General features: G+C 42.9%; 1 protein-coding gene across 1 annotated transcript in view; it reads left to right on the forward strand.

Moving 5' to 3' along the window:
- Nucleotides 1-13,449, forward strand: part of ATP6V0C (ATPase H+ transporting V0 subunit c) — a 33,342-nt gene extending 19,893 nt beyond the window's left edge. Inside the window, exons 2-3 of the mRNA XM_069210514.1 lie at nt 3,466-3,649; nt 12,523-13,449. Of these exons, the coding sequence (XP_069066615.1) occupies nt 3,466-3,649; nt 12,523-12,727 (389 nt within the window). The 3' untranslated portion in view covers nt 12,728-13,449. The remainder of the gene's footprint in view (nt 1-3,465; nt 3,650-12,522) is intronic.
- The last annotated feature ends 774 nt before the right edge of the window (nt 13,450-14,223 follow it).

Raw genomic sequence — 14,223 nt, forward strand, 5'->3', positions numbered from 1 at the left:
TGAAGAGTGGTGTGTGGTTACGCTTGACACCTCTGGGGAATCTCACTCAAACCTCTGGATCGTGAGGTGGAAAGAGCCTGCTTGGGTTGGATCCTGACAGCCTCTATGCCTGTACATGAAACCATGTTTAAGCTTGCTGGTGAAGCATCTGGTCAGACATCATCTGCCGCAACTGACCCTAGCAAAAAGGGGGTTTAGTGCCTTTTTTCTTATTTTTATTTTTTTAATTTATTTATTGAAGATTGTGCTTTGTCAAGAGATGGCAAGGTGTTCACATACTTGCCATGATCCTTGCCAAAGCAATAGCCAACCACTGCTTCAGGACCAGTTTCAGCGGTAGCCAATTCCACCAGCTGCAGTTCGATTTGTGACAACTTATTTCCTCCCTTCAGAGGTAAGGGCACAATTAGCGTTGCAGAAGAGACAGATAGCTCATTGGGTCCATCTTGCTAGTATTCCTGGGTTAATTTGGGTGGGAATGGGGGTGGGGTGTGCAGAGCCAATTCAAGTATTTTAGCTAGGGGGGCCAGAAACTTCAACCTTATCCTGGCATGCTCAAAGGGCTCTGTCAATCCCCTTTGGGTCATGGCAAACTTTGAAAGATGAGCATGTTAGTCTGTCGTTAGACACTGCTGAGTCTGACTCTGACCTCCTTTCTCAAAACTCTTGTGCAAATGCTTCTTGATGACTTTCCCACATCTCCTGAGCTGATCAGAAAAGGGCTACGTATCAGCTTCTGCTTACAACCCAGTCCTGGTTGTGTTCTGAACTCTATAGAACAATTAATGAAGTTAACTGAATTCCACAGTAGGGATTTTCTTTGACCTTATTAAATTTGTAAATACACTTAAAAAAAAAAAAGCCCTATAGACTGACTGTAGAAAAGCTTTTCACCAGTGTAACTTCAAATGGGCCCACTGCCTCTTAACAATTTCCAGTTATGCTTCTATTCCTTTTTTATCTGAATATTGTTTCAAAGCTGCCTGAGCAACCGTCCAAAGACCGAACAAAGTATAATTTTAGGGGTGTTATTTTTTTTTTAAATAAAAATCCGGTTCTGGGTTTTGATGCAGTCCTATGGAATTTACATCTCTAGTGCATCTATAGCTACTTGTCTTCTAGGTAGTATCCAAGCAGTATAGAGCTCATTGCCTGCAGGGACATCCGAACTCTTCAGTTAAAATGAGATGGTGTTACAGAATAAGCCTTGCATAACCCCCGCGCTCCTACCAACCACCCCAAACAGCACCCTACTCCTCCTGTTGAGGAAAGTAAGGTGCTTTTCGTCACACCCTCAAGTCCTATGCATGGTGTGGAACTTGAACTGTGTTGGTCTTAAGACTCGTGCAGAGGCTTGAGAATAGACTTAATTTCCCTATCTTGTTTAAGGTGCGTCTGGAAACATAAACGCTCAACATAAAATTAACAAAGGAATATGTCAAGTATTGCTTTCTACACTGCTGGAGAGATTGCATTTTTCTGGAAGAGAAACACTAAAGGCAGGAGACCTAATCAGGGCTCGATAATAAATGTTACGACACCTGTAGGTTGAGTAGCTTAAACGATCAACTCGACCTAACTAATGCACTTGCCCTGGAAACAGGTCTCAAATTGTGTGATCCTATGGAAAATATATTGTATTCCAGTCTCCTTTTTTTTTTTTTTTCTTCATTCTCACATGAGTGCACCTTCAACTATGCAAATTTAGCATTTCTGCTGTAAAAAGGAAAAGTCCTTGTTTGAATACACTAAATGCTTGCTCCACGAATAATAGATCTAGCCCACATATAGGATACACATGATCCGTGCCTGACTTGCCCCTTAGTTTACTAATAGCTGTGCCATCAGGGCAGGGGTGTTTCGCAGTCTGTTTACACGCTCACTTTTAATAAGTATATTACTAAAGCATGATGTGGTAGCACACTGTCATTAGTAAATTTCCAAGAAATGTCCCAAAACCTTCCCACTAACTTGCAGCTTTACTGATAAAACTGTATAGTGTATTAACAATCTGTGAATTAGGTTGCAGAAAAAATATTTCATTTGCAGATCACCAAGTAATGTTCTGACTTTTTCTTCCTTTTAAAATATTTTTTCATCACACAAGTACTAAACAATGGTCTTTCACAGCTACTGAAATATATTTTGAAATGTTTGTTGACTTGGTTTTATAAATGTGTTGGCAAAGACCACACACACCCTTTCATTTCAAACAGTTTACCTTACAAAATCCTGGAACTCTGAAGTCACAAGGAAAAGTATTTGCATTGGAAGATTACAAACTGAGTTAACCTGTCTCTAAGCACAGAGCAAATGTGACAAGAGTAGGATTTAAAGGCATCCTAATTGCAAAGCCTGTTTCTCTCTGAACAGAGCACCTGTTTGTCCACTGCCAGAAGGGTGAATTAGTTTCTAAAAATGGATCAACCTAATAAAAAATGACTGGCCATAGCGAGTGGTCAAGCAGATTTTTCGAGCCTTGCTAGTAGTGAACATTATTGAGCACTCACTAAGCACTACTTATGAAGTCATTGTGCCTGGCAGCACCAATAAATACTGCATATTCCTAATGAGTAGCTATGGCCTAGAATATAATTGTAACATGCTTAATGGCTGGAAGTTTCAGTTCAGATTTCATTAATTGGATGAACTCTAGCTTTCACACCTGAGCAGGGTTAAGTGGCCTTACTTCCACCACCACATGCATATACCACCAGTATTGAAGCAGATTCAGCATGTTCCTCAAATGCCTCCCATGTCGAGAATGGCAACCCAAGACCAGGCAAACATGGCTTGTCAAATAACACATGCCCTCATGCTGTCCCCACTTCAGAATCAATGGCACTCCTAGCATGACTCTGAGGTTGTTCAACATCGGTCCCACAGCCAGGAACTTTATCTTCCTCCCATGTTGATTTGTCTGTGGGTAGAATGTTAAAACAAGGTAGTACCTCAACTGTTTGTGGGCAGGGGAGCACTGACTCTCCTCACACCAATTGCCAAGTGACTATCTCAAGAATGTTTGTATGTTAAGTACACGCTGATTCTGTTACCTTGTCAATTCACGATTAGGCTGTAGGTTCCACGCCTGGAACATTTGTGTTGAATGTTTCATCTGCTTGTTTACTATGGTTAACTATTAGCCCACCTGATCTGCTATTGAGGGAGCAGTAGTCTTGTGGCTTCTTCAAAATGGTGTGATAGTGGTTATAACTATTCCAGCAGCAAACCTAGCTGTTGCAAAAATGCCTTCTTGTATTTGCAGATCGTCTCCCAACCCCCACCCCATTTACCCCTCTGCCACCAAGTTTTAATGTATTGTTTCATTTGTTTTAAATAAAATGTACTGCAATTTGTGCAGTCAATTGATTACACTGGCAGGGTGTACTAACATTTTCAATTTATTGCTGATCAATCTAATGGATGTTTTTTTTCATTCCCCCCCCCCCCCCCCCCCCCCCACAGCCCTGGGAGCTGCTTATGGCACAGCAAAGAGTGGCACAGGGATTGCAGCCATGTCTGTCATGAGGCCGGAATTGATCATGAAATCTATTATCCCTGTTGTCATGGCTGGTATCATTGCCATTTATGGTCTAGTAGTTGCAGTCCTCATTGCAAACTCCCTCACGTCCACCATCTCGTTATTCAAGTAAGTATTGTGTACGTCGGATTACCTTGCAAATATAATTTGTAATTGCATTTGTGAGGGTGGACGTAAACTGGGAAAAATCTGTCATTTGAAATTAATGAGCTCACTGCTGGTTTCATGTCTGACAGACCCTGCGTAAATGTGATGTGTAGAGAGCAATTGCAACTCTTAGAGGGCCGGGTGGGTTGATACTTTGGTGTTTATAGAAACCTGTCTAAATGAGGCGTTACTTGTACTTCGTGACTTACTTGGAGAACATGTTAAAGCTTCTCTAGGGCTAAACAATAGTTAAACCATGTGACCTCTTTGGTGGCCTTAATCTTCAAAGCATGCTTCTTTGCCATCACTCAGACATTTTTTTTATTTTATTTTTTCTTCTCAACTGACAAGGCAGTGTAGATCCTGTGATGGTATGCAAGCAGTGAGATATATAACCTCTGGTAGGATCGAATATGGTCTGATAGGATGTCATCAGACATCACTGGCACATTTCTCATACCAGTCGCTATCTGTACTAGGGCTACCTCAAAAGCTGAGATTCCCTGTTTGAAGGGTGCATGATTTTCAGTTTTCTCTTGGTAGCCATTTAAGCTTAGCTTGAAACGGTCAATCACAGTTGTAATGTCCAGTTTGGGGTTTTCCTTTGTGCAGAGGGGGAGGAGAGGAGACACTCCTTTGGATGCAATCGTTGCAAACTCCTTGGCAGGTTTTTCATCTGGACTATTACCCTTTTAAGTGGGTACAGCTTCGTTCTTGGCCAGCATGTTGGGTTTCCTTGTCAAGTTAGTCTTTTATCCTTAGGGTTGGTGCTGGTTAATTTTGATTCCATTGATCTACCCCTCAGGATTTTACTTGCCTAGAAGTCCTCCAAGCAAATCTCTGTTTAGATCTTACTTGTATGCATCTAGGTCTACGCCTGTGAACTGGGAGGGATTGAGTTTTCTGCTACTTTAATGCTATACCTTTTTTCAGTTTGAGTTCTTAACACATCCGTTTCTGAGGGGGTCATAAAATTACCTGGTTTAACACTTGTATTGGAGCAGAATTTAATATTTCTGTGAGTGTAGTAGATGTATGTTACAAGCTCTGTGCTGATATCCCTGTGAACGAATTCATGACCATTCTACTTTATACACAGATGCTTCATAAGTTTTTGAGGCATTGGAGTAGCTCTGGGAAAAGGACTGAGCTCCTGGTGCTTAATAAGCTGTCTTCATTGCTGTGAGATTAAGTCGAGTTTTTAACTGATGCTTAATTTCCTTCTCTTTCTCCTTCTGAAGGCAGATCAATCATTTTTTGAATGTGTGAGGTTGACCTGCTTGACACACCACTCTGGCCCAGCAAACATTTTGTACTGTGGAATTTAAACTGCAACTGAACATACACCTGCTCGGTTTAATGTAATTGCTCTGCTCTTCCTCTTAGTCATGTAATAAAGTAACTCGTCTAAAACCTTGACAGTACCTATAGGGCCTTGTGGTGGGGAGGGGGGGGGGGGGTGGTGTCCTTTATATTTTTTTTATATATATATTTTTTTTTTTTAAAGGTTTTAGGTAAGCTTCTTTTAACAAATGCTTGCTGCTGAAGTTGAACAGAAATCTGAGAAATCATGCATGTGTTGCCATACATGCATATGTGTTGTTTCATGGTGGCCATGTTGGCTTTAAGTTTACCCTTTCAGTATAGCCTATATTTCGGCCAGAACATTCAACTGGGCAAAATAAGTATATAAATATATAATTTCTTGAATTGAGCGTCTGGGGAATCTGTCTTCTAGGATTGGAGTTGCAATAGTATAGTACCCTTCCAGGCGTCTGGAAAACCTCTGCTGTCATGAGGGTGCAATTGATGCACTGCTACAGAGAACTGAAAGTAAAATAAATATTGTAAGCTGTTAAGTGAACAAACCATGCTTAAGAAGCTGTTATCCAGGGAAGGGGAACAAACACAAAGTAAAGCTATTGAATTAGAAGCCGGCAAATGAGATTGGCAAAGCCCACCAATGATCTACAAAATTCATCTAATGCCAATTGTATTACTTGTGCACAGACCGCAAAAGCTTGGCTGTAGGTGAGATCTGAAGAGTGGAAGGGGGTAGTGGGTGAAGTGATGTATTAGCAAGTGGGGTAGTAATACCATAGAGAATTCGTTAAAGCTGCTGTCTCAACTTCACCTGCACCCATTGCCTTTGGACAGTGAGTTTAATTTGCTGTTCTTCCAGCAAGGAAGAGCTGCTGTTTGGCTGCGGCAAGAGCAGAAGGATTTGTCTGTTGTATTTACTTTCACTCCCTCTGCTTGGGTTGCATTGCTGCCATTGCATTGAGGAGAGTGGAAGAAAAGACACTCCGAAGTTGTCACAAGATTTTACCTTATTGCAGGCCATGTATCTACAATCCATTACAGATCACTTGAATTTGCTGGGAACAGCTTAAATGAGACCAGCATTTGCAATGCAGTGGGTCTCATTTGCTCAAGTTACAGCTATTAGCATTGTAAACTCCTAACCAGACTTTTCTTTCCACATACTGAAAAGGAAAAGTAATACACTTTCACATTAGTGAGCGGACTCAAGTGCCATAGCATCAGCTTTAAGCGGTGCACAAGAGGAAAAAGGTTTGCTCGCAGTCAAACGTATTGGCAAAAGTGCAATTACCTGTAACGGGGCGATATCCATGGCAGTAACTAAACCACCCCGAGGAGGGACAAACTTAAAGCATTCACCAATGAAAATAAATGATTTTTGCAGGGAAAGCCCATTAACGACAGGTAGTGGTGAGTGTGCGGTAGGCGTGGTTAAAAGCCCAGATACATACCAACACGTTGGTAAAGCAGCGCTTGTGCGCTGCTAAGCTGAACCTAAAACAACTCCGTATGGGTTTGCCATTAATGAGCTTGATGTTACCTAGTACATGACTAACCCTTGTAGCACATTAATTGAAGATCAGTGTTCATACAATTAAGAACACGTCGGTGTCAGCTCTTTGAAGTTGTATGGCGGCCCTAGAACATGATTCCTATTTAACTAATTGTTTAGTTATTGCATGATAAGACCCGTTTCTGCAGATGAAACACTATCTGGACAGTTGCTGAGCACTGACTGACTGAGTTATTGTATGTTACTACATTTGAATGGCTAACCCAGTGCCCCTCCTAGACTAGCCCGGATTGTGTTTCTTCTCCGTACCCCTAGGAGGAGAAGAGTCAAGTGAGAATAAATTGCTAAACGTTTGACTGATTAAACTGACCAGTGACTGTCCCTCGCAGGATACTGCTCCGTAACCAGTGAAATGGAGACTGGGAATAACATGGATATGAAAATGAAGCCCAAGTGTGTCCAGGACACTTAACTTTTTAGTTAATCTGTGACTGGATACAAGATTGTGCACATTTACAGCTTTAGTTTTGCCATAAAATTAAATTGTTTAGGAATTGACACAGCAGAGTGATATGGTGTAGATCGGATCTAAAACGGGCCACTAATACAGAAGTACCAAAAGGAGCAAGGTACCAATGCGTTTGTAGTGGAACAGTGGGACTAAGAGTATGTCTAGAAGGTATATACAATTAACAAACTGGGCTTGCAGTGAGTTGGACAGCTTTAAGGGTTTGTGCTGCCAGGGAACAATTTGCCTTTTACCATGCAGCCCCCCCCCCCCCCTTGCAGAGGTTGTGAATGATTGCATGTGATGGGTCGGTTAAATGTACAGGTCACAGAAAATGTAAAATTGAGGGACTATATGGTGGGTATGATGGGCGTGTGGAGGGGCAGGCAGTCAAATGAATGAACCTCTGAGACCCTTGAAGAAAGGGGACTGTCTGGGCAAACGAGATGTCCCTAGACCTTCTCTAGGTGACTTGGGCTGGAGCTGGGGTGATGCTGGGTGAAAATTCTGTGGGGGGGGGAGGGGTGTTTGCACTTATTGCCACTAGATGTACAGTTTGCTGTGTAGCAGCAACTGCAGAATTTTTTTTTTTTTTTTGATGCAGTACAACTTAGAAGGGCATTCCACACAGACTTGTAATCTGTCTTGATCAGGGAAGAGTAACTGTGTAGCCAATCCTAAGCTAAACAAATCCTTTCTGTTGCTTGACTGGCCTGTGACTGGAGCACGGCATTTCGCTAACTGGCAAACAGTGGCCCCCCCACAGACTCCTGGCAGCACATGCATCCATTAATACAGGATTATTGCTATTTCTTGGGCCCCACCCTATCTCTTCTCTTAACACCCTCCACCCCCAACTCCTCCTTTTAGAGGCAAAGGAACAAGTGGCGACTCTGAACGGCTCTGATGCTTCAACTATAAACAGTATATGTCCTGAGCCTATGCAGAATGGTATAAATGGGCTCTCCTCTGGCCTGGCTGCCTAACCCAACCAGGAGAAGCTGGACTATAGTAGAAATCCCTCCGGATGATGAATACTTAGACTGTAAGAGGTCCATGACCACTTCATGCACTATTACACGGAGCTCTATAAGGGTCACTCCATGTGATGCAGCAGCAATGCATCCCTTTTCTGATACCCCCCTGAACCTTCAGTCACTAAAAAGGAAAAAGGTGGAGATCCTGGGTGGTGGAAAAAGTTCAAAGAGCTAAGGGGCAATCTAAATTTTGGCCCATGGCAAGACCCTGGGAAGGACACTATCCCAATGGAGTTCTACGCCCCATTCGGCTGAACTGGCTCGCCACTCTTTATTTGGCAACTAAGGAGGCAGGAGTCCTCCCAACATCCATATTGGAGGAACTTGTGGTGCCCTAACTGAAGTCAGCACATGACCTTAGGTCTTATAGACCCCTATCAATTGTGAAATTTGATAAGATCCTCCGCAGGATCTTAACCCTGGCACTACTCCCACACATGACTAACCTGTTTCACCCTGACCAAGTGGGGTTTATCCCAGGCGGAAATGCAGCATTCAATATTTGTCGGATTTTGGCAATAATGGATGACCCCACCTATGACGAGACTGAGGCAGTAGACAGAAGGCATTTGACAGCCTGAAATGAGAATACCTCTGTAGTGTAATGGTTCATTGGACTGGGTGATGGTTACCTGGCATGGGTGTGACTTTTTACACCAACCCATCAGCCAGAGTCCACACTTGACAGGTTATATCAAATGGATTCAGGGTGGACAGGAGAACAAGGGAGGACTGCCTGCTATCATCCCTGCTGTTTGTCATAGCCATGGATCCACTGGCCAGCCTGGCTAGAACTGATGGCGGGGTTCCAGGAGCTTTGGATAGGAATGACACACCCTCTTATTATAAGCAGATGACCGTCCACTTTTCCTCAAGAATCACCACATACTTGGTGAGAGCCAAGAAGATGATGGAAGATTTTGGTGCATTTTCAGGCTTATGGGTTAACTGGTAAAAAGCAAGGCGATTCCCATTAAGCACTGATGGTACCCCTGTGGATTCACAGGGACCCCCACAGATGGAACCCTGATGCCTCCAGTACCTGGGGATGAAAATTTATCATGAGCAACAGGACAAGCTGGCTGGTAATATTGGACAGGTGCTTTTTATCACTTAAGTCCTGCACAGACTTTGGCAAACGCTCCCACTCTTGATGGGTTGAGCAGCCCTACTCAAGATGGTGGCCCTCCCAAGATTATTTCTTCTGTTACCGCTCTGGGTTCCTTCAGCAGTCTTTAGACCTGAACACATTGACTAACTTTCCGGTGGGGATCAGTTTGAAGGAGAGTGGCCCTTTCCAAATTACAATGCCACTGCAGCGTTCAGGGATTCCTTCTGGGAATAGGCTGTAAAGGGAGAAACAGGAATTTGGAGTCCAATATAGGTGTTGGAACTGTTGCCTACAGAAAAGAGGCAGGCCCCACAGTTACCTGATCTACCCTTGAAATTACTGACCGGTAGTTGGAAGTGGATGACAACATGGATGGAATCAAGGGTAACAAAGGTAGGGGGCTTATTTAGATACTTATTAGAACAGACAAACTCCTACCATTCAACACTTTTCTGGAGGTATGTAGATTGCCCCAAGGTCACTTCCTATTCCTTAGTGGTCATGATGGCAGTCTGAAAACACAGGAGGTCTGGCCTAATGAAACCAAAGGCTCAAGTTGCTGTCTGGAATCTGTCCATATCTGTGGGCACAAAGGCAGTTGCTTCCCTATATATAGTAGTTTGTGGCAGTATGTTCCTACCATTAGACACATGAAAAGCAAAACAGGAGGATTTGGTAGCACCTGTTCAAGAAAGTTTGGTTGAACACTTAAAATAGGATCCCAAAAATATCCTGCAATGCCTGCTTTAAATTAACTATTTCATTTTACACAGAGCATGCCTCACACTGAGCCATACATATACTTTTGCATGATCGAGGCAGCCTGTCCACAATGTGGAATGAGGGACCCGAAATCAAATATGTTCTGAGACTGCCCTCACTTGTCAACATATTGGGCAAATGTCACAATAGTATTGACATGTCATTGACAGAAGTCCCTTGCATGATGAAGCATTGCTTCTTTGTTTGAATCTCCCACACCTCCAAGACATAAGTAACAAGTAGATTCCAAGACCTCGCAATGTCCTGTTGAAGATAACTCCAATGACACTGGAAGGCCACTGACACTCGCTCCGCTGTGAGGCAAGAGTTTCAGAAGCAGGCAACATATGAAGTTGAAGTTTCCTCTTTTGGAGAAGAGGATTGTGGCCATTGGATGGAGCAAGTGCCTGGGAGATCTAGTGGAGAGTTTGAGGGTCATTGGTGGCCCCTTCTCCATCTTCAGACCCCCTCCTCACACCCCTTTAACTGCAGTAGACTGACGAATATGAGTCGTACAGAGGACCTAGATCTAGGACAACAGGCACGATTATCTCCACTCCCTGGTGCCCACTATCCCTTCACCTACACTCGGGTGGCTACTCTCCTTACCTATGGCAAGAAGATAGAAATGGAGTGACTTGTTAACTTGTAGTTCAAGCATGTACAAAGGAGTTGAGGGTCCTGTCACAGAGCTGGTCTTGTGATTGTGCTTCTTTGGTCATCTTTAAAGTCAGATAGGTCAAAGCATATTTCACCCCGTTCATGTCTGCCTCCTGCTACTCTGCCTCGCTCCACACCTTTGATTTTTCTGAAGCAACCCCACCCAACTTGTGTAGTTTTGTGGCCATGCAGTGGTTTTTGTTTTAATTTGCTACTGGATCCTTATGGTTCTTTCAGTCCCTAAAGACAGGATGAGTAACTCTGCAGGCCTGCTCCCAACAGTTTGGCCCCCTGGATCCAGTGCCAGAGCTGGACCAACTTTGGTGAGGAGGCAAAGGCAGGAGCATGTTGTCCTGACTCCACACCAGATGACCTGGAACCCATTGTGTCTGACTTGTCACTGTGGACATGGCGCTGGGTAGTGCACATCAAAAGTCTGGTTCTGACCTGCTGCCTCTGGCTTTAGATTTGGTGGGGGAGGGTGCAGAATGAAGGTTGACTACTTTAACCAGTTCTTTGACCCTTGGTTGGGTGGTAGGGATAGGCCATCTTATCGGAAGACAACTGGTACAAAGACCGTTCCCCCTTGTCACCTAGCCAAAATAGGCTGACTGAGTACCATCTCATTGCTCTGACGGGAAGTGCAAAAGGAGCCATCAAGAGTGAGCCTGTATCAGAAGTAGGCCATGGTTGCTAGTCCCACTACTTTATAGTGCTGAAAAGAGGACTGATACCTCCACCCTATCCTGAATCTTTCCCTTTCGATGTTTTCTTCCAAAAAGCGGTTCCATATACTCACTTACATCTTTGCCCTTTTAGGGGAAAAAAACCTTATCACATTAGAGTGGTAACCTTTGGGTGTAGGTAGGAAAGTCATGTTTGTTGGAATTGTAATTTAATATCCTCTTTAAAGATGAATTTGGATTTTAAGTTCCATTATGAAAATGGCTTTTAAACTTTTTTTTTTTTTTTTTTTTTTTTTTCTCTCCTTATCCTAACCATTTGATTTGGTGCCTGTCAGAAATACAAAGGCCAACTGCACCCAGTCATGTGACCCAGAACAGTCTGCAGCCAAACTGCTACACTAGAGGGACTGTTTGCCCATAGATGCAACATCTCGTTGGGGGCGAGGGGGAAGCTGTATACACACAACCAAGAAAGAGTAAGTCTGAAAGTAGGAATCTTCACTGCATCTTTGTCCTGCAGCATTTCAGTTCAGGCTGGTTTACATCCCGCCGCTGAGAAGATACTGCCTGTGTATTGCAAGGTGAAGAATCTGTGGTTGTTCTCTATCAGAACACTTGGTTAACGCTACCTTTTTCTGGTAGAGATTCTTTTGAAACCGATTTTTAAATCCCCCTGCCCCCCCCACCCCCCCCACCCAAAAAACCACAATATATCTTTTCACCCTTATTTAGTTGAATTGTTCACACATTCGGTTGTGGATCTGAATTTCTGTTATGCAGAAATGGTCACAAAGTCAGCTCGCTGTGGTGCCACTTGTATAGGCACATGCACAACTTCTGATACAGACTTGCTCACCACCTACAGCGCACAGAGATGCTGATAGTTTTCCCAGATCCAGTCTGACAATGGTGAAATATTCTAAGGTGAGGAATCTGCAGTTTTCTTACTAGAAATGACATTACCAAAGGCAAGTAACTGGTTTATTTATACACATTCAGTGGTAAGAAATGAATGTGTTTCAGTAAACTGCAACCTATGTTGAAATTGGATAGATTGTGGAGATGAAAATGGAAAACTGTACAAATGTTCAGTTAGCCACAGTTCGAATGGATGCAATTTCCTTCCGAGATCTGTACTCTATATGCAAGCTACTGATATTTTGTGAGGTAGTGAGATTCTTCTTGTATTTATACACTGAACTTTCATTTTTTTTTTTCTTTCTTTCTTCTACAGGAGCTTCCTTCAGCTAGGAGCTGGCTTAAGTGTAGGCCTGAGTGGTCTGGCAGCTGGGTTTGCCATTGGAATTGTAGGAGACGCAGGTGTGCGAGGAACGGCGCAGCAGCCCCGGTTATTTGTTGGCATGATTCTAATTCTCATCTTTGCAGAGGTCTTGGGTCTCTACGGTCTTATTGTGGCTTTGATCCTTTCAACAAAATAAGGGAGAAACCACGAGTTAAGGGGAAAAAAAAAAATCAGACCACAGAGTATGGCAACACCGTTCAGCAAAACAGAAGCTCATGGTTTTATCTCAAATGTGTACAGTCGTCCCAATTTGGTAGTTGATCTCTTGTAAATGCGCAATGTATGTTAGTGACCATGTTTGTGTGTAACTATTAAATTGAAGGCTCCCTGGCCTAGTGTCTGGCATGGGGCTTCTTATCCATGTGCAATTTTCCAACTCATTTTTCCATTGAAGTAATTTATGTATAGATATGAAATAGAACTGTAATTTTTCCCTCCACTTGATGTTTTTTATTTATAAAGATCACTTTGTCATACTTGAAAATGAGCTTGACCTGTGTTTCTCAATTTCTCCCAACTCCCCTCCTTTCTGGATCTCCAGGCTGCATATATGCTACTTTAAATCTTGTCTAGCTATAGCTACACTGTGGGGTTTCATTGTGAAAGTATTGAATTCCTTGGATGTAACAGTTTGATTCTGAAGATTGCTGTAGTGTCCTGATAATTGGCGTGAGTTCTGTTTTGTGTTAATACAAGGATCGAATGATTCTGATCTGCCCGTCCGTGTTAATAAAAAGGACATGGGGAAATAAGTTTTAAACATAATGAAAGCTGACATGTATGATGCAACATTTATGATGGTGCAACCAGTGTTGGGTTTCAGTTACATTTCCAAATAAAACTTCCTCCACCACACAATGTGAATCTGTGAATACTTCCACAAATTATTTTACTTTAATGAAGGTTTGCTGAATTGGACTGCCTTGTTACTTTACATAAGTGATGCAGAGGTTTTTGTCTCAACCCTGTTTTTCCTAAAGGATGGTTCTCATTACAATCCCCTTCACTCCTGGGTTCTTGGAGGTGCCGGCAAAAGTTGTGTGGAAACAACCGTAGTGTGTGATTGGATGGGGGTGGAGGGGGTTTATTTAGAAGATTGGCTTCAAAATAAGGGACTAGAGTATCTGTAGGATGTGGCTTTCAGAATACAATTTGGTTGCTAGAACAAACTGAACTGGGAAATGAGTCGAGGGCTATAATTGTCTCAGGTTTTCTTTACCACTCATGGTCATTGAAATGATTTTCATTGAGTTGACTGTATTGTCAACCTTTAGCATGCCTTAACGCTTCCAGAACTAGAAAGTTTGCCATGCTAGTTAGTCTATATCCTAATGTGTCTTGACGTGCCATTGGTGCAACTTCACGTAAGAATTATGCTGCAGTTTTGCTATACATATGTTCGGTGGCATGTATAGCTGCAGATACACAAGCTGTGTTTAAGGATTCCGACATCTATTGTTGGGCTTGGAGTGTTACAAGTTTCACTTTGAAGAAGTGTTTTCGAGTCACAAGATCGTGTGGTGACTCCTTTGGTTCCATTGAGCATGGGCATCAACTCCATTGTTTTTTTTCTGCCATCGGGTTCGGACGTGTTTCCTTCTCGCTCCAAGATTTTGATTAGGATAACTTTCA

Source organism: Pleurodeles waltl, chromosome 10 (genome assembly GCF_031143425.1).
Source record: "Pleurodeles waltl isolate 20211129_DDA chromosome 10, aPleWal1.hap1.20221129, whole genome shotgun sequence".
NCBI classification, from domain to species: domain Eukaryota; kingdom Metazoa; phylum Chordata; class Amphibia; order Caudata; family Salamandridae; genus Pleurodeles; species Pleurodeles waltl.